This window comes from Eumetopias jubatus, unplaced genomic scaffold, assembly GCF_037043125.1.
Source record: "Eumetopias jubatus isolate StellerSeaLion01/CBP00866 unplaced genomic scaffold, mEumJub1_p1.0 scaffold_15, whole genome shotgun sequence".
Classification (NCBI taxonomy): Eukaryota; Metazoa; Chordata; class Mammalia; order Carnivora; family Otariidae; genus Eumetopias; species Eumetopias jubatus.
The window spans coordinates 89,786,049-89,812,707 of NW_028274821.1; the positions used below are offsets into that span (position 1 = coordinate 89,786,049).

The 26,659-nt window shown below is 57.9% G+C and overlaps 1 protein-coding gene across 2 annotated transcripts in view; it reads left to right on the forward strand.

Annotated features, from left to right (window-relative positions):
- The first annotated feature begins 720 nt into the window (after window positions 1–720).
- LAMC3 (laminin subunit gamma 3) overlaps window positions 721–26,659 on the forward strand; it is a 57,316-nt gene continuing 31,377 nt past the window's right edge. For both annotated transcript variants that reach the window (XM_088018911.1, XM_028090585.2), the window contains exons 1-7: window positions 721–1,093; window positions 13,910–14,214; window positions 17,994–18,124; window positions 21,164–21,330; window positions 23,416–23,604; window positions 23,681–23,798; window positions 25,486–25,584. In XM_088018911.1, coding sequence (XP_087875037.1) covers window positions 721–1,093; window positions 13,910–14,214; window positions 17,994–18,124; window positions 21,164–21,330; window positions 23,416–23,604; window positions 23,681–23,798; window positions 25,486–25,584 — 1,382 coding nt within the window. The remainder of the gene's footprint in view (window positions 1,094–13,909; window positions 14,215–17,993; window positions 18,125–21,163; window positions 21,331–23,415; window positions 23,605–23,680; window positions 23,799–25,485; window positions 25,585–26,659) is intronic.

Sequence of the window (26,659 nt, forward strand, 5' to 3'; positions counted from 1 at the left end):
AGTCAGCAGCGGGAGGACTGTTCAGAGTTAATGGGGAGGCGGAAACGCGAGGAGCCACCCCACCAATCTGCCTTGGGTGACTTTGTTGCTAGGAGGAGATGTGCCGTGGGAAAGACCAGGCAGAAAGACCCTTTGCCTCAGGCCTGGCAAGACCCTGGTGAGCCATTCCCACGTTCTGAGCAGCCACCGACACCTCACAGAGTGGAAATGACCCGGCGTCATTACCAACCCCATTTTACAGATGAGGACGCTCAGGCTCGGGGAGAACAGGCTCCCGCGGCAGGGCCCGGAGGCAGGGGGGCACTCACGGGCACGTCCACCAGGTGGGGGTGAGCGCCCAGGGGCCGCTTGGCCGCGGGCGGGGAAGGGGGGTGCCGCGCACCCCTCCCCACTCGTCCCCGCCCCACCCCGCCCCGCCCCACTCCGCCCCGCCCCACTCGTCCCCGCCCCGCCCCGCCCCACTCCGCCCCGCCCCACTCGTCCCCGCCCCACCCCGCCCCGCCCCACTCGTCCCCGCCCCACCCCGCCCCGCCCCACTCGTCCCCGCCCCACCCCGCCCCGCCCCACTCGTCCCCTCCCCACCGCTCCCCGCCCCACTCGCCCCGCCCCGTCGCGGGGCCCGCCCGCCGGTCCGCGCCCACCGCCAACCAGCCGGCCGGGTAGAGCCGGGCGCGCACGGGCGGCGAGCGCCAGAGAGCGGGGCGTCGGTGCCCGGGGGCCATGGCGGCGGCCGCGCTCCTGCTGGGCTTGGCGCTCCTGGCTCCGCGGGTGGCCGGCGCGGGCATGGGCGCGTGCTACGACGACGCGGGGCGGCCGCAGCGCTGCCTGCCGGTGTTCGAGAACGCGGCGTTCGGCCGGCGCGCCGAGGCCTCGCACACGTGCGGCCGCCCGCCCGAGGACTTCTGCCCGCACGTGGGCGCGCCGGGCGCGGGGGCGCAGTGCCAGCGCTGCGACGCCGCCGACCCCCGGCGCCACCACGACGCCTCCTACCTCACCGACTTCCACAGCCAGGACGACAGCACGTGGTGGCAGAGCCCGTCCATGGCCTTCGGCGTGCAGTACCCCACGTCGGTCAACATCACCCTCCGCCTGGGTAAGCGCCGGCTCTGGCCTGCGGGCACCGCCGCCGCCTCGTCCCCGGAGCGCAGCTTGTCGGGGTGCTGCGTGCCCTGGGTTGGCTGTAGACGGAACGGGGCCCGTGCACCGCCCCCCCCCCCCGGAACTGGAAGGGTGGACCGATGGGTGCCCCCTTGGGGCTGGCAGGGGCAGGAAGCCTCCCCGGAGCCCTTTACAGAGCAGCGGATCTGGATGCAGGGACCGTGCCCTGCAGCGGTTGGTCCCTCCTAGACCCAGCGCTTTGTGGGAAGGGCAGGAGCTCTTAATCGTGGGTCATCTGGTCGACTTTGGGGGCTCATGAATCCCTGGGGCTGTGTGCAGTCCTGGAGGTATTCTTGGGGCTAGAAGACAAGGCATTCACCTCCGGGAAGGTTTAGCACCCCCCCCTTCTCCGAGCAGGAGCGAAGCTTGCTGTGGGGTGGCTGGACTTGATGGCATGGCCGCTCTGCCCCTCTCGCGCCTCGCTCCCCTACCCCCTGCCCCTAATATCCCTGGTCTCAGCATCCTGAGTCTGGACCCAGCCCTTCAGTCACATTTAGAAATGGGAGTATCTCCTTCCCCTTCAAGTCCAGCCCAATCCACGTCCTCCCTGGGCCCCCAGATGCACCAGGCTCTAGCTCCGCTTATCTGTCGCATCCCCTGCAGCCTTTTGTGGGGGGGGGGGGCGGGGGGCGAGGGGGGACCCACCCGTTCACACTCCCTTGTCTGTGGGTTTGAAATCTCCCTAAACTTTGAAAATTCAAGTGTTTTTGTAACTCATTTTGGCTGCTAAACTCGACCGGAGGCTATTTATAGACCTTGTTTATCCTAGTTAGAGTGAATATTCATACATTTTGCTACTGAAATCTCATTTAGGTACAGCCTGTGGGGGCAATCCCAGCTGGGGGTGTTAACACAATCCATGGTATAAGGACTACATCATCTCTCTAAACTCTAAAAAATTCTGAATTCCAAAACACATCCACAGCCAAGCAGTTTGGATTAGGGGTTATGGGACCATATCCCCAGTTCTCAGATGAGAAAATTGAGGCTCAGAAATGTTAAGTGTTTTGCCCAAAGACACACAGCTGCTAAGTGACTGGATAGGAACATCCATGTATATCCAGGGTTGGAGCATAAATTCCTTCACACGAGCTCCACCCAGCCATGGAATTGGCTCTTCCTAGCCTTGCACTTGGGGGAGGACTGGGAGATGACGTTGAAGTGAGGTGGGGGTGGGGACACTGAGCCCCTCAGCAGAGCAGTTGTGGGCTGTCACCCCCAAGAAGCTCAGCTCCCTGGGGTTTTGTCACCTTCACTGGCCTATCAGGATGGCTAGATGGGGCGGGGTCTCTCCCCGGGCGGGTGACAGGAAACCAGCGTGGGGAGGGAGTCTGGGGGAACTGGCTGGACGGGGCTGGCAGAACCCCAAGACCACTGGGGAAGGAATCTGGGGCAGGGTGGGGGCTGTGGGGGGGTTACGCTGTTCCATGACCGAGGGCGGGGGCTTGGCTGATGCGTCCGTGGAACCCTGGGGCAGGCAAGAGGCTCAGCCCAGGCTCAAAGTGGGAGGGGCGGGGAAGCATCATGGGTCTGGGTTTGGGGGGCAGTTCCCATTTGCTGAGCGCTGGTGTGCGGGACCCTGTGCTTAGCTGGGTGACCTTGCTGAGCTCTGCCTAGGACCCTTAGCAGCAGGGACCCTCACGTTCACATCCACACACATCTACTCACACTCGTATGCTCAGCCACACACTCATACACAGTCACTCACATACATCTACTCATACTCCTGTGCTCATCCACACACATCTACTCCCACTCATGCACTCACATACATCTATGCACACTCCTGTGCTCATCCACACACTCACACACATCTTCTCACACTCATGCTCAGCCACACACTCACGTCTGCACACATCAACTCACCCTCATGTGCTCAGCCACACAATCTACTCACACTCATACACTCACATCTACTCACACTCATGTGCTCTGCCACACACTCATACATATCCACTCACTCATATGCTCACCCTCACACGCACACATTCACTCATACTCATTCTCACCTCCACACATCTACACACACTCACATCTACTCACGTGCCCACACCCACGCTCATGTCCACACACACCCTCACACATCTGCTTGTACTCACATCTACTCACCCACATGCTCACACTCACACCCACATACTCACCCTCACACACATCTCCTTACACTCACATATTCACCCTCACATACTTGCACACTCACCCAAACTCTCACACCCTCATATAGTCACACACACACACACACGCCCCTTAGCCTGAGCCAGTGTTCTTCCCGTCACTTTGTGCGGCACCAGACATGTGGGAGGAGTTCTGGAATGTCTGTGTGAACAAAGAAAGGAAGCCAGAATGAATGGGTGGTGGTGTCCCCTCTGTCCTGTGCTTCTGGACCCAACTCAGGATCTCGTTGGCCTGCTCTGCCCCCAGAGACAGAGCAGAGTAGAAATCACCAAACGAGCCTTGGACGCAGGCATGGCTCAGCCACTCACTGGGCGAAGCTGCCACCTCTTTGTGCCTCCACGTCCTCCCCTGTGAAATGGGGTCGAGACTGGCCACCTCCCCCCAGTTGTGCAGCTCCGTGAGCTCAGGTTGGCCACGTGCTTACGGGAGCTGTGACAGTCCTTGTGTGTGGCCAAGGCCACTCTGTGGAGAACAGCTCAGGGCTGAGGTTCCCCTGGGGGTGGCCTCTACCCAGGGATTGGGAAATGCTTGCCGAGCTGGCTCCCAAAAGATGGCCTGACCCTGGGCCCTCTTTCTGCACCGGGGGCGCCAGAGACCCAGAGCAGCCCCAGATTTAGCCCACTTTGGGTTCCATTCGGCTTTGGTTTGCTCCCTGTTGAGCTGTGGATTGCATAATATCTATCGGGGGAAGAAGAGGTCTGTGGTTGTCCCGTGTTCCCAGGAGGCCCCCATCCTCTCCCCCTGGGCCGCAGGCTGCTTCTGCTGGCTCCTTGGCAGGTCCCCCACTCCTTGGGGCTCATGGGAGGGGAGAATGAGTGGCTGGCTCTGGCCTGAGGCCCCCTGGAGGGAGTGGGGTGAGGGGCAGGGGAGGGAGAGGTGGCTGGTCAGCCCGGGGATGGAGGTCGCTGCTTTCCCAGCCCCCTGTGAGCTCCCAGACATCTGTTCCAAATCTCGGAGTCGCCAAGCTGAGCCTTCCTGTCTGGGATGAAAGGCAGCACCAGGGTCTGGCGGCTCCTCGCCCTCCACCGAGGCCCAGGGAAGCGGGCAGGCTGGGGGAGGTGCATGGCCAGCAGGGACGAGAGACACTATTCCGGGGGCTCCCACCCGGCCTGAGTTCTTTTACAGGCAGGAAAACTGAGGCTCTGGAAGTAAAGTCAGCTGCACAGGGTCACACAGCCAGTACTTGGCACGCTCTGGGGTCCTGCCCAGACGGTGCTGCACTTGGGAATGATAAGCCGCCGGGTTAGGCTGGTCTGAGCCTTGGCTTTTGGCGAGGGTGGGGAGATCCTCCCTTCTTGCTTGCACACTTCTTTGGATTTCTGAGAATCTCCTGGAATGACAGGAAAACCCGCAAGTCCCCAGGCAGGTGAGCGCTGAGCCCTGGAGAGGGGGTAGTTGCCGGGGTAAGGCGGGTGGGCTCTTTCCTGCCCCCTCCCCAGGCTAAGGTCCGACTGCCGTGTGCAGGCCTTCTCTGTGCCTTGGTTCAGCTGGCTGCCCGAAGCCTGAGCTGAGCCTTGGCCCTGCTGGCCTTGGGGTGCGGTCTGCCAGGAGACGGGTTAAGCCCAGGATGACGTGAATGAGGATTTATGCTCTGGGAACACACATGGTTAGCGGGCCTCACTGAGATCTAAAGAGTAGCAGGAGCTGACAAAAGAGCAAAGGATGTTTCAGGTCCAGGGGACAGCATGGGGCAGCCGGGAGACTGGGTGGCTGGAGCAGAGGCGACAAGGAGACAGAGGGGCCTGCCTGGGTGGGGGCTGGACGGCAGGAGGATCCTGCCGGCCGCTGTGGAGCCCCGAAGCCAGCTGGGTCTCCTGAGCTTTGGCTGCGTTGCATCTTCCTGCCGAGTGGGCGGCCGTGTTTGCGTTGGCTGGGGCCTGGGCTGGGGGGCCGAGTCCTCCTTCCTTCGCCCTGATGGTTCTGGCGGGAACGCTGGGCTCTACGCAGGTCACGGGTCAAGGCGGCAGCCTTGGTTAGCGTCCACCCACAGAAGCAGCCACTCCACAGCCCCAGGGCCCAGCTGGTCCCGGCCGCCTCACCCTTGTCTGGGCTGCTCAGGACTGACCCAGGATTTGCAGGAGTGGGAAGTCCCAAAGCTCAGTTGAGTGCCTACTGTGCGCTAGGCCCTGTGCCTGGCCCTTGGGATGCAGCCGTGGACAAGCCACTGTCTGCCCCACTCAGCTTAGAGGTGCCCTCCTCCAGGCAGCCCCCCGCCCTTACCCCTTCACGGCGGGTCGTGCTGTACCGGGGTTTAGGTTTGTTTGTGTCTATCCCTAGCTCTGAGATGCAGAGGGAATGCCTGTTTGCACGGCTGTACCACGGCGCTCAGCACAGGCCCCCTGCACCGGGGTGCTTGCTAAACGTTGGTCGGATGAATGAACGGACCAGCAACTAGCGTTTAGCCGCGTACATGCCTCGTGCATAGAACCGTCCTTAGTGCTTTGCAGGCATTTACTCTGGAAGCCCCGTTATTGTGCCCGTTTTGCAAAGCAATAAAAAAGCAAAGGAAGGTGAGGCACTGCGTTCAAGTCACTTCCCCAGTTAACCCCTCCCCGGGAGGTTAGGTATTTTGCCCAAGGCCACAGAGCAGATAAGTGGTGGAGCCTGACGGGAACCCCAGCACATCCCGGCCACACCCACACCGCGGTCCCTCACTGGGAACAAGGCAGTGAGTGCAAGAACGCAGGAGAGTCCCGGATACATCCCAAACTCCTAAGCTGTGGCCTTCACGAGGCCCCTCCCCCCCCCCCCCCGCCCTGCCCTGCTCCAGCCACTTCAGCCCTGCCTTCCTGCTCTCCATCATCCCCGTGCCAGCCCCACCACCACGAGTGCTCCAGCTGTGCTTACTGGGATCCTGGTCGGCATTCGGGACTCCCCCTGCGCCTCTCCCCCGGTCTCCCACCTGAGCGCTTGACCAGGTCATTTGAACATCCTCCTGAAGTCAGTGTGGGATGTCACACGGGCCTCAAACCTAGGGTTCAAAAGTAAAGGCACCCATGTTCATAGCAGCTCTATTCACAGTAGAGCAGAAGCAACCCAAGTGTCCGCTGACGGACGAATGACTAAGCAGAACGTGGTGCATACACACGGCGGAATATTGTTCAGCCTGGGAACGGAGGGAGGTTCTGACGCCTGCTGCCACATGGATGAACCCGGAGGACGTTATGCTGAGGAGGACAAGCGCTGTGTGATTTCGCTTATACGAGGCCCCTGGAGTAGCCTACTTCTTAGAGACAGAAAGTGGAGTGGTGGGTGCCAGGGGCAGGGACGGGGGCGGGGGAGTGGGGAGTTGTTCACGGGGTGAGAACTCTCAGTTTGGGAAGACGGAAAGAATTCTGGAGGTGGATGAGGGTGAGGGCTGCACAGCAGTGTGAATGTACTTATTCCCGGTGAACCGTGTACTTAAAAATAGTTAAGATGGGGGCGCCTGGCTGGCTTCGTCAGAAGAGCGTGCGACTCTTGATCTCGGGGTTGTGAGTTCAATCCCCATGTTGGGTATAGAGATGACTTAAATAAAAAAAAAAAAACTAGGAGCGCCTGGGTGGCTCACTTGGTTAAGCATCCAACTCTTGATTTTGGCTCAGATATTGATCTCAGGGTCATGAGATTGAGCCCAGCATTGGGCTCCACGCTGGGCGTGGAGCCTGTTTATGATTCTTTCTCTCCCACTGCCCCTCCCCCCACTCATTCTCATGAACTTTCTCTCTCTAAAAAAAAAAAAAAGGTTAAGATGGCAAATTTTATGTATATTTAAAAGTAAAAAGGAAAGGCATCATCCTCCCATCTCTCCGTGCACCAGAGCAAGAAACTTGGGTGTCAGCTGTGGTTCTTCCCTCCTTCGACGTCAGCATTCACCAGATCACTAGAACGTTCTCTGGAATATCCTTCATGTTTGCCCCCCTGTCCATCATTTTTACTCAGCCCCTCATCTGTCCCTTGATTTACTGCAGTGGCCTTGAAAGCCCTGCCACCTCCCTTTGCAAACGTGTAGTCTGTACCTTTCAGTCAGCTCTCATATCAGACCTCAGAATCCTTAACACAAAGCCCTAGGCCATAATCAGTCGAAACCATTTGCTCTTCCCAGGTTAGACGACATGCCTGACAATTTTCATCTGTATGTAGGGTGTAGACTCTTCGTCCAAAGATGAGAGAACTGCGATGGGCCCGGCCCTCAGTCTGCGGGGTTCTCCTGGCGTCTGGCATTGTGCTCATGGGGATTCCCCAGCTCCTCACAGGACCCACTGTGCCCGAAATTGCCAAGAGCTGGGGTGGGAGAGGAAGACAGGAACAGTGCATGACCGTGATAGGGCCAAGTGATTCCCCCCATAGGCTGGAGCAGCTCTCCCCACCTGGTTCTCATGCCCGCAGTGGGCCGGGCAGCTTCGCCCACACATTCCCAGCTCAGCTCACCACCCTGCCCCCTCCAGCCCACCCCCCCCCCCCGCCCCCGGGCCACTGCTTCCCAGATGGCTCCAATTAAAGAGCTTTGTTTTGTTTCCACTTTCCCAAAATAAGCCTCTCTGTTCCGAGCTCATTCTGCTTGGTCAGTGCCGGATGTGGGCCGGCTAGGTTTTATGACTGCCCTGGTGTCATTCCTGACGGGCTTTATGTCCCAGCTGGCTGGAGAGGACATGCTTGGTGCTCCTGGTGCTGGTTTGCATGGCCTCCGCAGTCTTCATGCATACCAGCACCTCCTTCCTGGGCAGCCCCTTGTCTCTGGGCACCCACAGATCCTTGAACGGAGGGTAGCCTAGTTCACGGCAGTGACTTTGGGGGCAGACAAGCCTGTAGTCAAGCAGAGACCCAGCTGTTTCCTGCATGATGTTGGGCAAGTCCCTTTCTCCTGCCCAAGCCTCAAGCTCCTTGTTCGTAAACGGGCAGTGATGGACTGTTTGGGGATCTTAGCCTTACAGTATGAGTAAAGCACTTAGCATGGTGCCCAGCACATAGTAGGTGCTCACTAAATGCTGGCTGTTGTAGAAAAGACACATTCAGGGGTCGTGGCTTGCAATATCAGTGGCGTTGTGAGATCTGCCTGTCTCAACTCGCTCACTGGATTATAACTCCTTGAAGGTAGTTCATGCTTTATCTTTACTTGCTCATATGGCAAGCAGTTATTGAGCACCTCCTGTGTGCTGGGCAGTACTCAGCTCTAAGGAGTCCCATGCCCTGTCCCCAAAGGGTCACAGACTAGTGGGAGAGATGGGCAGGTCCTTCCAGAAGTAAATGAAGAAGCCCAGGGAGGCTGGGGGACCACTGAAGAGGCACCCAAACCCACAGCTCTAGGGGTGAGTAGTTGTCACCCAGGAAAGGTGAGAAGGGCATTTCACACTAGGCTGAGGCTGGGGCACGCGGTCAGTTGGCTAAGCCAGAGGGATGAGCAGGGATGCCTAGAAGCCAGCCAGGTGAGGGGCACAGGGAACAGTATTCAGGCAGAGGGAACAGCATATTGGGCAGCTAGGAGGTGAGACCTGTGTGCTCCCAAGCAGTGTCGTCCCCAGTTAACAATTGGGGATGACACTTTGGCCCAGTTTTCCTGACAGGAACACACCTGTCTTAATCACCCTGAAGCCTCGTCATCCCCTGGAGCTTGCAAGGGTATGGGTTGAGGCTGCAAATTTAATTCTTGTCACAGTTTAAAAGATCTCGGGGCCGCTCCCTTCCCCAGCCTTTGGGTTGCCTTTGGCAGAAACCTTTTCATCACAAAGCTGGGATTAAGTTGTTTTCTTGGCCCTTCTAATTAACTCTTGTAATAAAAAGTCCCTGCCGAGTCTCTGTGATGTTCCCGTGCCTTCTCTCACCTCCTGGCTTGGCAAGGAAGAGGAAAAGCCGTGATGCTTCCTAGCGCGTGATGTTGCTTCTTTGCATGAAATCCCAGTGACTGCCTTTTTCCGATCACGCTTCTAGCTGCCAGCTACCTTTTAAGTGGCTCCAAGCTCCCCTCCCGCGAGGTGTCTGGCTGCTAGATGTTTACGGAGGAGTCTGGGCCGTGGGACCCGAAGCAGCCTCCACCCAGCACGCTGTCATGAACGAGTCAGTGTTAAGTCCCTGCCCGGTTCCGAAGCCCGGACGTCAGAACAGAAGCAGCCACTGGGCTGCCCCCAGACACCGACTCAGTTTCCGACACATGCTTTCTTGTCGGGGGCTTGGCGTTCCGGTGCCAAGCTGTGCTGCAACGGAACTTTGAAAAACATTTGAAACAGAACGTGGCAAGGCAGTTGCTTTTCAAAAAAAAAAAAAAAAAAAAAAGATTTTTTTTTTTTAATGTGTTTTCTCCAGTTTTTAAATTAGAATAAGCTTTGTGAGAGAAAATTGGGAAAACGTAGAACAGTTGAAAAGGAAGAAATGTCACTCACAGCCCTCTGCCCGGAGGGGAGCCATGCCTATTCGTTTGGTGTCTCTTTGCTGCCTATTCCTCGGGGATTTTTAAGTTATAATCTGACGATTCTGAACATATGAGCTTGTGTCTCTCTATCCAGCATTTTGGCTGAAGCTTTGCCCTTGTGTTACAAGCTCCTGCCTGCCGGTTCTATGGCTCTGGTCACCCCGCAAATTTATATCCCTCCCGTTTATGGATTCAGAGGGTTCCCATTATTTTTCTCCTGTTCTAAAAAAACGCCCAGATGCACATTTTCACACATGTAGGCTCCTTTCCTTGTTTGAATTTCCCAGAAGTGGGATGATTTTACCAAAGGCAAGGGATGCTTTCATGGCTCTTCATCCGTGCCACCAAACTGCCTTCCCGAAGGGCCGATACGCGTAGACGGGGTCCCCAATTTTTCTTTTATCGCATGAAATACACATAATGTAAAACTTAACCATCTTAGCTGTTTATATTGTTGCGTGACCATCACCACCATCTACCCACAGGACTTTTCCCTCTTCAGCTGAAACTCTGTTCCTGTTAAACCCTGACTCCCGGGCCCCCTCCCTCAGCTCCCCGTCTCTGTGAGCTCGCCAACTCTAAGGACCTCCTGTAAGTGGGATCATAGTATTTGTCCTTTGGTGACTGGCTTAGTTCACTCTGCATAACGTCCCCAGGGTCCATCCCTGTTGTAATGTTGTGTCCGGATTTCCTTTTTCAGGGCCGAATGCTATTCCATGTTACTGCTAGACCACAGTTTGTTTGTCCATCATCCGTCGATGGACACGTGGGTTTTCTTTCTACCTTCCGGCTGTTGTGAATAGTGCCTCTGTGAACACGGGCGTATAGATAACTGCACGACGTCATGCTTTCAGTTCTTTGGGGTATATACCCAAATTGCGGGATCGTAGGGCCCTTCCTTTTTTGGCTTTTTGAGGAAATGCCAAACATTTTCGTAGCGAATGCACCATTTTACAGTCCCACACACCATGTGCAAGGTTTCCATTTCTCCACATCCTTGCCAACACTTGTTAATAGGTGGTTTTTGCCTCAAGTCCTGGTCATCCTAATGGATGGGAGGTCCAATTTTTAAATACAGATAAAATGGCTTTGTAGAGATATAACTCATACAGTCCACCCACATAGTTTTTTAAGATTTTATTTATTTGAGAGTGAAACAGAGAGAGAGAGAGCGAGCGAGCATGAGCAGGGAGAGGGAGAAGCCGACTCCTCACTGAGCAGAGAGTTGGACGTGTGGGGCTTGATCCCAAGACCCTGAGATCACGACCTGAGCCAAAGGAAGTTGCTTAACCAACTGAGCCACCCAGGTGTCCCCCCCCCGATCCCACCCATTTAAAGTGTAAGTGGGGGGCGCCTGGGTGGCTCAGATGGTTGAGCGTCTGCCTTCGGCTCAGGTCACGATCCCAGGGTCCTGGGATCGAGTCCCGCATCGGGCTCCCTGCTCCTTGGGAGCCTGTTTCTCCCTCTGCCTCTCTCTCTCTGTCTCTCTGTCTCTCATGAATAAATAAATTAAAAAAAAAAAGTTTAAAGTGTAAGTGGGTTTGAGCTTGTCTGTAGAGTGTGTCCCCATCCCCACTGTCGCCTTTGGGACAAAAGAAACCCTGCACCCCTTAGCAGTGGCCCCCAGTCTCCACTCCTCTCCCAGACCTTGAGGACCACTCATCTACTCTCTGTCTTTATGGGCACACCTCCTCACAACATCCAGGATAAGTGGAATCATACGCTATGTAGTCTTTTTTTTTTTTTTGAAGATTTTTTTATTTATTCATCCGAGACACAGAGATACACAGAGAGAGAGAATATGAGCAGGGGGAGAAGCAGGCCCCCCGCTGAGCAGGGAGCCCGATGCAAGGCTCGATCCCAGGACCGTGGGATCATGACCTGAGCCGAAGGCAGATGCTTGACCATCTGAGCCACCCAGGCGCCCCTAGTCTTTTGTGATGAGCCTCTTTCATTTATGATCCCGTTTTCAAGGCATATCCACGTGGTAGCGTGTATTTTTTATTGCCGAATACTATTCTGCTGTATGACATACCACGTTTTATCGATTCTTGGGTCAGTTGGCAAACATTTGAGTTTTTTCCACTCTTTGGAGATTATGTGTAATGCTGCCATGAACATCCGTGTGCATTTGCGTAGACACGTGTTTTGCCTTCTCTGGGGCACAGGCTCGGGGCTGGAGCTGCGAAGTCACACGGTATCCCGAGTCAACCTTTGGAGGAGCCACCGGGCTATTCCCCAGTGGCCGTGCCATCTTGCATTTCCAGCAGCAGGGTAGGAGGGCTCCAAATTCTCCACATCCTCCTCAGCACTTGTTTTTATGCGTCTTTTTGACTGTATCCAGCTTAGGGGAGAGAAGTGGTATCCCCCTGTGGTTTTGGTTTGGGTTTCCCTGCTGGCTAATGATGTTGGGGATCTTCTCATGTGCTTATTGGCCAGTTGCGTATCTTCTTTGGAGAGATGTCTGTTTAGGTCCTTTGCCCGTTTTTTGATTGGGTTGTCTTTTTTATTACTGAGTTGTAAGAATTGTTTCTATATTCTTGGTAAATCCCTTCTCGGGTATAAATTTGCAAATATCTTTTCCCATCCTGTGGGTTTTCGTTTTCTCAATAGTGTCTTTATTTTTTTTAAGATTTTATTTATTTATTAGAGAGAGAGAGAGAGAGAGCGCACAAGCCGGGTGAGGGGCAGAGGGAGAGGGAGAAGCAGACTTCCCGCCGAGCAGGGAGCCCGATCAGGCTCGATCCCAGGACCCCGGGATCATGACCTGAGCCAAAGGCAGACGCTTAACCAACTGAGCCACCCAGGCGCCCCAACAATAGTGGGTTTAGAAACACAGCCATTTTTTACTTTGATGAGGTCCAGCGTATCCATTTTTGCTTCTGCCACTTTGCTTTTGAGGTCACAATGGAGAAGGCTTTGCCTGGCCCAGGTCACAAAGATCTGCTTCTGTGCTTTCTTCTGAGTTCTATAGCTTTAGCGCTTACATAGGACCGAGATGTTTAACCAGAGGACTGAAGTGACTTCTCCTGTGTGGGTAAGGAAGACTGCAGACAGGGACAGAGGTGCGGGGGGTTCCTCTCTTCTTAGGCACTGCTCACTGACCCCCCCTGAGGGCCGATGAGGACGTAGGGACCCTTTCCTCCCTGCCCGCTGTGCTCCCCACCCACAGCCCTCCTGCCCTTCCCGGCCTCCAGCACAGCTCCCAGTCATTGTGGGAGATCTGGATCATTGTGGTGGGTAGTTCCAGGACGTGATGGGGGGAGCTGGGCAGAGAGGAGGGCAGGGGGGCCGAAGCTGGAAGCTCCCCCATCTTGGTGTCAGCAGTGTGGGAGAGGCGAGCAGGGCTAAAGCTGATGGAGGAGGAGGCAGTGGGGGAGGGGAATGAGCAGGGGGGCCGAGGAGCAGGCCAGGAGCGTGGCCCAGGAGGCTGGGCTGCACAGAGGCCTGGGGGGATGGCCCGTGGCCCAGGAAGTAAGGCAAGGCCGGGCCCCCTGGCTGTGGCCGTGGAGGGTTACTGGTGAGGGGGTTTTATAAGAGCAGTTTCTGTGGAACAGCCCAGAGAAGCTGAATTGCAATGGACTGAGGGCCAAGTTGGGAGGTGAGGCCATGGGGCCAAGCAGATGTAGACTTCTCTTGAGAGATTTGGATGAGGAGAGAAGTTAAATGGACACCAGAAGAATAGAGTGTCCTTGGGAGGGTTGCATTAGGGTTCAGGGGAGTTGGAATGGGGTGTCTCCAGACTCCAAGGGTCTGAAGTCCCTGGGGAGGAATGAGCCTAAAGACACGGGGGGAAGGGTTGGCTTTGCTGGGGTGTGGTAAAAGAAGTAACTTTCTGACGTAAAGTAGGATTTTCAGGATGTGGCAACATCCCGTTGCTAGAGATACTTGAGCAAAAAGGGTTGGCTGCCTGCCTGTCAGGGGTGTTACCATTCAGATTCCTGTGCAGGGAGGCAAGTTGGCCTAGGTGAGGGAGGGCAGGTACCTAGGAAGCATACCAGTGTTGTTCCATCTGTCCTGTTCCGGCACCCCTGACAGGCATCACTAATCGATCGTGGCACGCTGAGCACAGCGCTCCAGGCAGCCTCTCCCACCCGAGATCGTTAACTCAACGTTGCCCTTCTACTCTCCCTGCACCGGGACTCTGACTCTCCCTTCCCTTCAGTAAAATGGGTCCATGTCTTACTGCTGCAGGGAAAGCTTACGAGATCACCTACGTGAGGCTGAAGTTCCATACCAGTCGCCCCGAGAGCTTTGCCATCTACAAGCGCACCCAGGCTGACGGCCCATGGGAGCCCTACCAGTACTACAGTGCCTCCTGCCAGAAGACCTACGGCAGGCCCGAGGGCCAGTACCTGCGCCCGGGCGAAGACGAGCGCGTGGCCTTCTGCACCTCCGAGTTCAGTGACATCTCTCCGCTGAGCGGTGGCAACGTGGCCTTCTCCACGCTGGAGGGCCGGCCCAGCGCTTACAACTTCGAGGAGAGCCCCGTGTTGCAGGTCAGAGAGCAGCCGGGCCTGGCCAGTCGGGACTGGGCTGCCGGGGGGGGGGATCCCTGGGCCCGGGGGTGCACAGGAAAGTCACGAGTGGAAGGACACGGGGTCCTGTGGGATCCCACAGTTTTCAGATCTTAAACAACAGAAGCCTTTGTGGTGTGTGCGCGTGTTGTGGACACCGTCAATGAGCTAGATGGAGGAGGACCTGCTCGGCCAAGCAGAAGCGTCCCTTCCCCTGCCTACTGCGGCAGGGCCCTGTGGCCCCCGGGAGCCCTGTGACAGCCACCAACTCAGCTGACCCCTGAGGGTGGGGACACTGAGGCCTGGACTGGAGAAGGGGTTTGCCATGGGCACACATGAGTTGGTGGAAGGGCCCAGACCAGAACCCGAGTGTCCTGACTCCTCACTGGTGCTTTCTAGATGCTTCTAGCACACCCTCCGAGGGCCTTGCTTCCTTCCTCTGTGAACCGATAACGTTGCGCCCCTGTGTGTCCCCAAGGGCTTTTATGAGGGTAAAATGAGAAACACGAAAAGAACATGAGTTTGGGAATCGTGGAGTCCTGGTTCTGTGCTATAAGGCGGCGCTCTCTAGAATGTTCTGCAGTGACAGATGTGGTCTCTAGCTGTGCCGTCCAGGGTGGTAGCCACTAACCACGTGTCTATAGAGCACTAGAAATGAGACTAGCATGACTGAGGAAGTGAATTTTAAGTCTTATTTTAACGAATTTCAATTTAAATTGCCTGGTGTGGACAATTATAAAGCGGCCGGCACAGTGCTTGGCACATAAGAGGTGCTCAATCACGCTTTGAAGGGAAGGAGCCCCCAGTGGCTCAAGAATAGGCCTGTGCCTGTCTCCATTCACACGTCCTGCTGTCCAGCCCACCGGGGTCTGCTCAGGTTTGTGGCCTTACCAGTATTGGTCCCCACGCACGTCCACGTTCCTGAGTGTTGGTGACCTTTCGCCTACAGACGCAGTGCTCTGCTCGATGTTTCTGAGCACTGGACAGCCCTCTAGTCCACACCCCTGGGTCTCCTGTGCTGAGAAAGTCTGCCCTCCCTTCCCTTGACAGGCTCAGAACACATCCTTTGCGGGTCGGAGATAACCAGGGTGCCAGGGATAGAATTCCTGTTTATCTCTAGAGGGAACACTTAGGCCCAGAAAGAAATTGTGTCCCTGCCCCGGTTGCCCAGCACAGAGGCACGTGGAATCAGCTGGTTTGGGGTCCCCAAGACCACCCTCAGGTTCAGCGATTGTCTTGAAGGGCTCACAGAACTCATGACAGCCATGAAACTCCCAGCGACAAGAGGTGCCCGGAGCAGCACCCAGGAAGGACCAGGGGTGGAGCTTCCCGTGGTCCTCTCCCAGTATAGAGTTGTGGGGACGGCATTTTTTTCTCCCAGTGATGATGTGACAGCATGCAGAGTATTGTCAACCCAGGAGGCTCGCCTGTACCTAGGAGTGGGTCACATAGACGTGGCCCATTGCCTGCCTGGCTGACCTTAACCTTCAGCTCCCGCAGAGGGCAAGCTGATTCTGTGTGGCCCAAGGCACCCGCATAAACCAGTTGTTAGCATAGACTGTCGGGAGTGGCCCGAGACGGCAGGCCAACAAAGACACTCTTTCCAAGCAGGGCATTCTAAGGGCTTAGAAGTGACTTCCCAGGAGCAGGGCAAAGGCCAAACCTCTCTTTGGGCGAGGCTAATCCTTTAAGGTACAGGATCACATTTCCAGATGCCCGGGCCCTCTTTATCTCATTAAAAGTATTCGTGTGTCATCATTGTGCTTCTGTTTAAAATGACAATTTCTTCTCCACGGGGCTCCAAGCTCTGTAGATTACCAATTATTAGCCAAGGTCATCGGAAGACAAGCAGAGGGCCGGGCCCCGTTCCTGTGTCTGAGCCATCACCCCAGGGCAGAGGCTCAAGCTGAGACCCTCCCGTGACTTCTTGTCTCCTATGTGCTGGATGTTGTCCCCGACAGAGAAACGACCTCTTCAGAAATGCTCCCCCCACCCCCCTTCCCCCGATCCCAGGCAGAACCCAAGGTCAAAGAAGGACAACGAAAGGCAAGCCCTCCTTGCCCTTCTGTCCTTCCTTCTGCGTACATCTGGGACGGTGCTTCCTCTGAGGACTTGGAGCATTTCGGGGTGGGAAGTAATGAAGGATGTGTCCATGTGGCTGCAGGGTCTTGGGTCCCTCTGTTCCCCAAGAGGGGTCAAGGATCGTGGGGAGAGGGCCAGCTTGCCAAGGCAGAATTGGGCCACCAGAACCGAGTGGTCACCTGAACATCTCCCCTGCGGGGTGCTGGCTGAAGCAGAAGCTCCCCGCCCCCTGCCTCTGAATGCCATATCCTGGACCCCAGGGTCTGGCCAAAATCCACCCGAGAGCCTGCTCGTGGTTTTAGCTGGGGCCATTATAAGCTGCAAAGGCCGATGGTACCTTGGGGCTCCGATTTGCCCTAACATGACCTTTAAGGCATCAGGGAGAGCCCCATACGATTTGGGCTGAGGGAACAAATTCCCCTTCTTTCTCCCAGCCCGCAACCCCGTGCACTCTGGGCTCCGCCGCCCCAGGCACTAGCTCTCTGCTCCAGGGACTCAGCGGCATCAGCACAGCCCGGACATTTGCTAGAAATGCAGAACCTCAGGCCCCGCCCCTGACCTCTGCTTCAGAGGCTGCGTTTTAATAACCAGATCCCTGAAGGTACACTGACATTTGCCAGGCGACTGGCTGAGTGACGGGTGCTTACAGACTCCGCTCGGTGCTGAGGCTCCCACTGAAGTTCTTCTGGTGCCGGACCCTCCCTCCCCAGCGGAAACCTCCTTGGGCAGAGGCCCCGGGTCCCAGGCAGTGGGCTGGTGAGCTGCGGAGCTCAGAGGGAGCAGCAGAGACCCTGCGTCACGCTGGGGCCCGAGGACAGACTTTGCCAGAAGTTCGTTTCTGCCCTGATGGGCCTGATTGCTAAACCAGGAGCTCCTGGGCTGAATTAAAATGCTGATTAAAATTCAGCCGGAGCTGCCTCTGTGTACCTCTGATTATAACAGCAGGCGGATGAAAATGTCAGCCTTCACGTGGGCTCTCTCCTACCTCCCCGCCACGCTCTTCCAGGGGGACGGTGTCATTCAGCGATCAGCAAGTATTTACTGAGCGCCTGCTACGTGCCAGGCAGAGCCTGGGGGCTGGGGATGCCATGAGAACAAGGGGCCCCAAGTCCCTCCTCTTGTAGGTACAGATGTCACCTGGGGCAGGTGACTGGCTGTGGGAGCCTGAGCATATGAGAAGCCTAGAAACTAGGACGTGCCCCACATCAGGCCCCAGCTGAGTAGGGGACATGTCCTCCCCCCCACTAATATCTGGGGTGGGAGAAGTTAAGTGTACAACAGGTGATAGGATGGGCTGCTTCGGCCCTGCCCCCCAGCACCTCGGCCACTTACTGAGCATGTCCCTACCCCACGCCCCACTGCCGACATTGGCCATTCTCCTCCAAACACCCTTGTGGGGTTGGCACAATTCCTTGTCCCGTTTTACAGATGGGGAAGGGGAGCCTCCGAGACCTCGAGTAACTCCCCAAAGTTGCACAGCCAGTAAGTGGCCTGGCCCCCAGGCTGGCGTGATCCCAAAGCACAGGCTCCTTATTTCTGCACCGTTCTTGGGATTTGTCTGAGCTTTGCTTGTCCCTGGGTCCCATGAGACCCGCAGGGCAGCCGGCTGGACCTCCAAGCAGAACTCAGGAGCCTGCTGATGCCTTCCCTCCTCTACCCTCGCCCCCCCCACCCCCCAGGAGTGGGTCACCAGCACCGAGCTCCTCATCTCCCTGGACCGGCTCAACACATTTGGGGACGACATCTTCAAGGATCCCAAGGTGCTGCAGTCCTACTATTACGCCGTGTCCGACTTCTCTGTGGGTGGCAGGTAGGTGGAAGGCAGGACGGCGGGGCCTGGGAGCCCAGACCCTGGGGTGGGGGCAGAAAGAGGGTGGCCACCGTATGGGGGTCACCCAGTGGCTGCCGTGGAGGGTGAAGAAGCCACTTCAGAGGCCTCGGGGGACAGAGGAGGGGCAGGATCCTGGTCTCCCGGGCCCGGCGTTCGAGGTCTTCACGGCCTAGCCACATCCCAGCTCCTGCATGTCCTGTATCAACTATGCCTCTGCTACGGTGTGCAAGACACGTGAGGCCTTTGCACATGCTGATCCCTCCGCCTGGAGGTCCCTGCCCCTTCACTTCTCTCTTCCCTCCCTCCCTTCCTTGCCCCCTTCCTCCCTCCCTCCCTCCTTCCCTTTCCTTCCTTCCTTCCTTCCTTCCTTCCTTCCTTCCTTCCTTCCTTCCTTCCTTCCTTCCTCATCCTTTATCCCTTCTCCTCTGTTCCTTTCCCTTCCCTCCTTTTTCTTTCCAAGTCCACCTGGTTAGGGATTGACAACAGGCCCATGCAGGGCTTGAAGCTTTCAAAGCTTTACTTCTATCAGCACTCCTGATTTTATAGACCACGAAGCCCATCCACACCACTCCCGCCCCGGTCTCCTGCTAACCTTGGGTATGGTCGGGCTTCACGGGGACCCAGACATTTTTAATAAGACTTTGAGGCACCTCCACGCAGACAAACGGTTCAGGCCACTCCAATGCCCCACGGTCAACTACCTGGAAGGGGCCCCGAGTGAGCAGGGGCTGCGTTTCTGACCCCCTCTCTTCTGTGGGAACTGCCGGGCTCTGCCATCTGGACCCCTGGTGCTGGCTCCCTGGGCTGCTCTGGTTTGGCTGAGCGTCTCTCCTCTCTGGGAAGCAGGGGCCGCCCAAAGGGCAGAGGCCTTGTCTTTCTCAACATCCCTGGCCTGTCCCGCCCGTGGCTGTCGGTACTGGGCACACGTGGCGGGCTGTGGAACCAGGGGAGGCACACACAGTGTCTTCAGCAGGAATGCTTGGGGCCTTCCTTCTTGGAAAGGAAAGAGGAAGACAGAGGCGTTCCCGTCCCAACCTCAAGGAGGGGCGCAGACTGTGATCAGATTAGTATCCAACAAACATGTCCTCGCACCCCAGAGTAATAAAGGACGGGGGCCAGGGCGAGGTGTGCCGGTGGGCAGGGAGACTGCTCTGCAGACGGGGGCCCAGCCAAGGTGGGAGGAGGCCAGCATCCTGGGCAGAAGGGCGAGCGTGCGCCACCTCCGGAGACAAGGCTGCAAGATGGTCAGGACCGTGGACCGAGTTCATTCATGTCCCACAGGCAGTGGGGAGCTGTGGAAGGATTTGGCTGGGGTAGTAACAGGGTGTGAAAAGGCCCCAACCCCCTGACACCGCATGGGGAAGGGTAAGGGGAGAGAGAAGAGAACGTTAGAAAGTGGCCGTGGGAGGGGGTGGTAGGGCGGGGAGAGGCTTGTGGATCCGCAGGCTATCTAGGATGGGAAGTCGGCCCACCGTGGGGGTCATGGCCTGTGTGAGTGGGAAGCAAGGAGCTTCTGGAATTCAGGGACGCTTGGGTGGCTTTCGGAGAGGTGGAAAAGCCCAGAAAGGGAAGGCAGGGCCCAGCCACCTGCACCCGCGGTGTCTGCATCCTCCAGGCGAGGCTGGGGCTGGGAGAGAAGGGGAGGTGGGGGGTGTCTGCGAGGGCCCCTCTGCGCCTCCTCCCCTGCCTCTCCCACGCTTGATTCGGGTCAAACCACCCGGGAGGAGGCGCTCTCCACGATGGCGGGTGGTGGCGAGCTCCGGCGCCTTCTGTCGGGGGGCTTTGGGCCAAAGAACATCTGGGCCCCAGCTGCCAGAGCCAGACCACCCTCGGGCCTGCAGCTGGCTGGGGGGCAGGGGCCGGCACCGGCTTCCCACAATGGCCTGGAAGAATTTCATTCTCTCCCTTGGGGTCAGAGGGCTTCATGGGGGAGGGTGGTGTTCGCAGACCTCCCCAGGGACATGGGCAGTCCCTTGTCCCGAGACCAGGGAATCACCCTCTCTCAAGACTGCCTGGTGTCCACCTCACCCCTGCCAGAAATGCTAGGGCGTTCCCTGCCTACCCGGGGCTCCCACGGAGGAAACAATGCCCTGTGCTCTTCCCAAGCCCTGTGTCCCCAAAGCAGAGAAGATGCTGGGTGGTGCTGACAGCAGTCAGGGCGGACATGGATCACAGCTTACGGGAGCTGTGTCCGGAGCCTCCAGGGTCCGGGAGCGTGGGGTCTGCGTGGAGCAGAACAGGGTGCAGATTCTAGCTCTGCCACGTAGCACCTGTCTCTTCGTGGCCTGAGCCTCCGTTTTCTCATCTGTGAAATGGGGGTGGGTGTGGTCCCTCCTGCTGCAGCAGGGAGGCTCCAGCAAGAAGGTATAAGCTCAGTTGGGGGCGGCACAGAGGAAGGCTGGAAGCTGGGACGTCGTGGTGGCCCCATGGGCTCACTTGTGTCTGCCCAATTCTTCCAGTCTCCTGTCCCTGTGGGAAGGTGGATGCTGCGGGAAACGGGCCTCAGGGGCTGTCCCCCAGGCACAGACTCACTGGGGACATGAGATGAGTTGGGGGCTGTCCTCCATAAGGAGCGACCTTTTTCTCGCCCCTTTAGACACAAAGGAGGACTGTGTGAGACGGTTTGCTGGCTGCCCCCTTCCTCCACCCTGTGCCCGTGAGCTGCCCCACCTTCCACCCGGGGGACTGGGATGACTTCTTTCTGGGTCCCTCTCGGCTAGAACTCATTCAGCAGCAGCCTTGCAAACTTTGCCATTCCTAACTGCTGGCCTGGGGCAGCCTGCGTGCCTCAGTTCCCGCATCTGTGAAATGGGAAGGATAGCGGGCTCGTGAAGATGCAGTGGGGTTGTCCGCGGATGGAGCTCAGAAGAGCGCAGTGCGGCCAGCTCCCCGGGCACATAGTAGGGCTTCCCTGGAGCTCCATCACTGGACAGTCGAATCAGGGACTACCTGGCGATGAGCCCCTCCTCTGACGCTGCCTTCCTTAGTTTCTGGACCCCGATCTCCGTGTTCCCCCAGGTGCAAGTGCAACGGGCACGCCAGCGAGTGCGGTCCCGATGCGGCGGGCCGGTTGGCCTGCCGGTGTCAGCACAACACCACGGGCGCTGACTGCGAGAGCTGCCTGCCCTTCTTCCAGGACCGCCCGTGGGCCCGCGCCACGGCCGAGGCCGCCAACGAGTGTGTGCGTGAGTGTCCCGGAGCTCTGGGCAACGGGGGCCGGGGGCCATGGCACCGGCTGGGGAGCAGACTCCCTGAGACCGGCAATGGGGGCTGCTCCTGACACTAACCCCCCCCCCCCGTCACTGCAGGGATGAGGAGGGGCGGGGGGACAACGGGAGGGGGCGTGCCTTCCTCTGTCTTGCTCCCCACAAAGCACAAAGTGCTCCCCCAGACCAAATCCCCCAGTCGAGGAGGAGGTGGCTGCGGCAGGAGGGCTGGGAAGGCCCCCCCACTGTTCTTTGTTTCAAGGGCTCCAACCGCTAATCAAAGCCAGAACAGAAGGCCCCGGGTCCTGGGGGCGTGCTGACCTGCCCACCCAGCCTCTCCCACAGCCCCCCAGGCGGCCTTTGATGTCTTAGTCCCCATGTGATGTGGCTTTGACCACAGAACCTCAGAGACAAGCTGCAGAGGACGGTGCCGGCATACCTTCCCCAGGGACGGGGGGCTGCACACAGCGGGGTTGGGACTGTCCATCAACATCCGTCCCAGCTTCCCACGGGCTCCGAGCCTGCTCTGTCCCCCAGAGAGTCGCCCGAACTGCTGCTTCGGGCTCCCCGAGGGTGGCTGGCCCTCACTGGGCCCTGGATCCCGGCTGCTGGCAAGAGGAGCCTGTTCATGGGCACGGTCCTGACAGCCCGGCCTCTGGGCCCACTCCCCTCGTGGGCTGGGGCTGTTGGCAGCCAGAGCTGGGGCAGGGGCGAGGACAGCCTGTTCTGAGAACAGCGCAGCGCTGTCTGCAGGAGCTTCCCAGGGCCACCGGGGCCCTCGTGGGCTTCTGTTGCCCTCACTGGCCTGCCTCCGCCAGGAAGTCTTCCCTGGGGCCAAGGAGGTGGTGCTGGCTGGCTCACCCATTCTGAGCCTGAGGCTGTCTCCATGGTGGGGACACAAAAGACCAAACCACTTCTGCCGTGTGTCACACGCCCAGGGGTCACATCTCTGTCCACTCTGCCACCAGCCCGGAAGCCAGGGCTTCGTGCCTGACCCCTCGCCACCGCCCAGAGCGGGCAGCCCTGAGCTCGGACTCATCTACGTCCCTCCGGCCCTCCTGACTGTGTCCTTCTACGCAGTCTGTGCCTTGGTCCCAGCTCCATCACCCCTCCTCCAGACCTGAAGCTCCCCCTGACCTGCTCACCAGCCTCTGGCCCGGCTCTGCCCGCAGCCCGAGGCTCTTGCTAAAGTGCCAGCCCAATTACACCCAGCCGCTGGCTGACCCTCCCAGAGCCTACCTTGCTCCAGGTGAAGTCCACTGACCACAGCTGCCTGGCCTCCCTGGATCAGGCTCTGCTGACCTCTTGACCTCATAGCTGCCCCCCACACGCCTCCCTGTCCCATAATGCTGCCCATCAAGTGACATACCAGCAGCCCCCCCCCCCCCCCCCCGGCACCGGGCAGATCTTTTCTGGCTGCCCACGGCTTATGCTCCAGCCCTCACCTCCTGCCTGGGACTCCCCCTGCCCTGAGGACAGCCTGCAGGGTCCCTCCTTCAGCTCCCAGAGCCTCCCTGCAGCCTTCCACCTGTAGGATTTTCGCTTGCTTGCTGCATCTGGCCCCCATCAAATAGTGGGCAGCACTGTGCTGCTCGCCGACCGCCCCCCTGCCACGCTGGGCTCACGACGGGAGTTGAGACGGACCGAGCAGTCCTTAGTACATACTCCTTTTTTAATGAATTAACGAGTGAAGGGGTGACCTGTATTTCCATGCATCTGAATGACCTCATGGTCACCAGGAGCCAGATCCACATAATTCTTATGGCTGAGCGGATCCACGAGACAGCTTGGAGTGAGCCACGCTGCCACTCCAGAACGTGGCCAGCCGTGATCCGTGCGTGCAGACGGTGCGTCTGGCTTGCCTGGGAGGGTCCTGGGTCTTGGTGCCCCCTTTGCTCTTGAGAGTCCTGTTGGGGAAGATCAGTCGACTGGTCTCCGTATTCTTGATCAAGCTGGACCTTTGTGGAGCTGCCCGCTCCTTCATTACCAGGAGGTGGATTGGCCCAGACTCCCCTGCCGCCGAGCCCTGCCGCTCACGTGCTGCCCCCTGCCTCCTGCCTACAGCCTGCAACTGCAGTGGCCACTCGGAGGAGTGTGCGTTCGACCGGGAGCTCTTCCGCCGCACGGGCCACGGCGGCCGCTGCCTGCGCTGCCGGGACCACACGGCCGGGCCACACTGCGAGCGCTGCCAGGAGGACTTCTATCGCTGGAGCCCTCGGACGCCGTGCCAGCCCTGTGACTGCCACCCGGCAGGTAGTGGCCCCCACCGCCTGGCCCCCGCCGCCTGCCCCGATCGGGCCCCCACTGCCCTGTGCCCTTCCTCCCCCAGGCTCCCTGCGCCTCCAGTGTGATGCGTCGGGAACCTGTGTCTGCAAGCCCACGGTGACAGGCTGGAAGTGTGAACGCTGCCGGCCCGGCTTCCACTCGCTCAGTGAGGGAGGCTGCAGGTGAGGCGGCCACGCAGGCACACAGGAGGTGGACTGGGACTGAATGCCAGGAAGCGGGAGGAAGGGAAAAGTTGCTGTCCTTCCCTCCTGCCTTCCATCCCTCTTTCCGTCATTCCGTCTTATTCTCATTCTGCAGCCACCCCCCAGTCCCATGCGAGGACTAGAGACACTCCATCCCTGGAGAATGTGAGACAGGGCATGAGTCCCTCGGAAGCCCGGCTGGTCTTGGGGGTCAAGGGCAGGCTTCCTGTGAGAGGCACTGAGCTCCTAGTGTGAGACCTGAGAAGGGAGGGCTGCCGAGAGAGGGCAGAGGGAGGGACAGGTGTTCCTGGCAGAGGAAGAGTGCATGCAAAGGCTCAGAGGCAAGTGCAAGGCGAAGCTCAGTATGGATGAGCGGGGGGTGCAGGGCAGGAGGGTGCGCAGAGGAGGAGGGTCCGCTGGGGCCTTGGAGGCCTCAGGAGGAGCTGTGGACAGGTGTGAGGCAGGAGTGCGATGAGGTTGGAGGCCGCAGCAGGAACGGCTGGGAGACGTGGCAGCTCGCACTAGGGTTTGGCCACGGAGAGGCAGAGAACCGGACAGATTCCAGAGCCCCTCGGAAGGCAGAGTTGGCAGGAGGTGGTCACCGGGGAGCAGAAGAGGAATAAAGAATGAAGGCTGAGTGACCAGGCCCCTGGGTGGTGGGAGGCCATTCGTGACATGGGGAGCACAATGCGGGGAGAGGCTGATACCGCAGTGCTGGTGGGGCATCCAAGGGGAGAGAGACGGGCAAGGGGCTCCTGGGGTCCGGACCTCAGAAGAGGGGTTTAACATGTGGGTCTAACTCAATCACTTAATTGAGGAACACCCATGGCCAAAAAAATAAAGCTCTTAGAAACTCAGAAACACTTTTAAATGACCTGACTTTGGTGACAACAGTCTCTTTGTGTATTCGAAAGGCAGTGGAAATGCATCAGGATTGGATGGGGAGTCTCTCGGCTGCCCCACAGAATACTGAGTGGGTCTAGGCACAGCTCTGGCCACGAGGCAGGAACTCAGATACCTCCCCAGGGTTGCTCTGGCCTCTGGGCCTTTGTATATGCTCCTACCCTAGAGTATTCTCCCCACAACCCCTTACCTCTCCCAGCCTGTGTCTAGCAAACCCCTCCACTTTCTCCTGTTCTCAGCCCAGGTACCACTCCCACAGGAAGTCTTCCCTCTACCTGTCCTCTGTCCCTCACCTCAAGCTCCTCCTTGGTGCACCTATGGCCTCTTATATTTCTTCTCAGAACATATCGAAGTACAGTATCTACCTGTTTGCTTGTCCATCTTCAGTTGACTGTAGGCTCTGTGAGGGCAGGAACCATGTCTCGTCAGATGGATGGATGAATGGATGGAAAGATGCATGGATGGGTGAGTGGGTCAATCAATAGAAGGCTGGAAGGATGAATAAATGGATGGGTGGCTGGAAGAATGTACAGATGGATGAGGGAGTGGGTTGGCAGATGGATCACTCTTCAGGTGAGTGGATGGGTCACTTCCTTGGCAAGGTGGGAATGGTAAAAGCCAGGCGGCAGTCTCTTGGGTCAGCCTACTTCCTGGTCCTCTAGGGAATGGGGAAGGATGGAGAAGTTCCCTCCCAGGAGGATGGGTTATCCTCACTCTGGAATTGCTCACTGGATACCTTTCCTACTGTCCTATCTCCTTGCAGACCCTGTGCCTGCAGTGCTGCTGGCAGCCTGGGTACCTGTGACCCCCATAGCGGACGCTGCCCCTGCAAGAGGAACGTGGAAGGCCACCTGTGTGACAGGTGGGTGAGCCAACCCGACCCTCAGCTTGCTGGGAGTGACTTAAGGGCTCGTGATGTGGAGGAGCAGGGGCAGGGCCCATACAGGCCGGGGCAACTTCGCCACCTGTCACCCTTCCTGGGGCACCGTGGGTCTGCCATCCTGGGAGTTATCTAAAGGTTCTGACACTGTTTATACTCTTTTATAAAGACTTATTTATTAGAGAGAGAGAGAGAGTGAGTGCACGAGTGGGAGGTGCAGAGGGAGAGGAAGAGAGACTCTGAAGCACACTCCACGCTCAGCGTGGAGCCTGACGTGGGGCTCGATCTCACGCCCCTGAGGCCACGACCTGAGCCGAAACCGAGAGTTGGACTCTTAACTGCGCCACCAGACGCCCCGACACCGCTTATGCTTTGACCCCTACACTGATGGTTATAAGCTGTGATAGCCATTCTGCTTTTACATCTTAAAAGAGAGAGAGAGAGCGAGAGAGGGAGCTGGAAGGGTTAGGAGAGGTTCTCTGATCCAGGAATGGCAAATACCTGATACTCCTACCACTGCCCTCCCCACTCACCCCCGGGCAGACGTCACTAGTGGAGTGCCGCGGTCTTTACCATGAGCCCCACTGTAACCTCAGAATCCTCTCTGCCCTACTCCAGGAAGCTTCTACCAGTTGAGCTGCGATTCCCACCGCTTTGCCGTCTTTTGTGGTACAAATGGAGTGTCCGAAGTTCCACAAGGCAAAATTACTTTTCCAAAGCCACATGCTCCTTAAACTTCCTCTTTGGTGTGTTCAGGGGACCTCCTAGCCCCAAGCAGTAGGGCTGGTGGACAAATGTGCATTTACCTCCTTAGGCACGCACCGTCTCCTCTTCCTGGCTTTGGCTCTGACCTCTGAAGCCCTTTGCAATGAGCGCAGGGTCTGTCGGGGGCTCTTTGATTCTCTGGCTGCAGACCTGTGTGTGAAGCACCTGACAGCATTATATCGTGGACTCGACTCTTGTCAGTGTGCACTGGGTCTCTACCGGTTCAGAAGAAGCCGTGGCTGGCCCTGGCCTTCACTTGCCTAGGTCAGCCCCAGGCCACTCCCTCACCTCG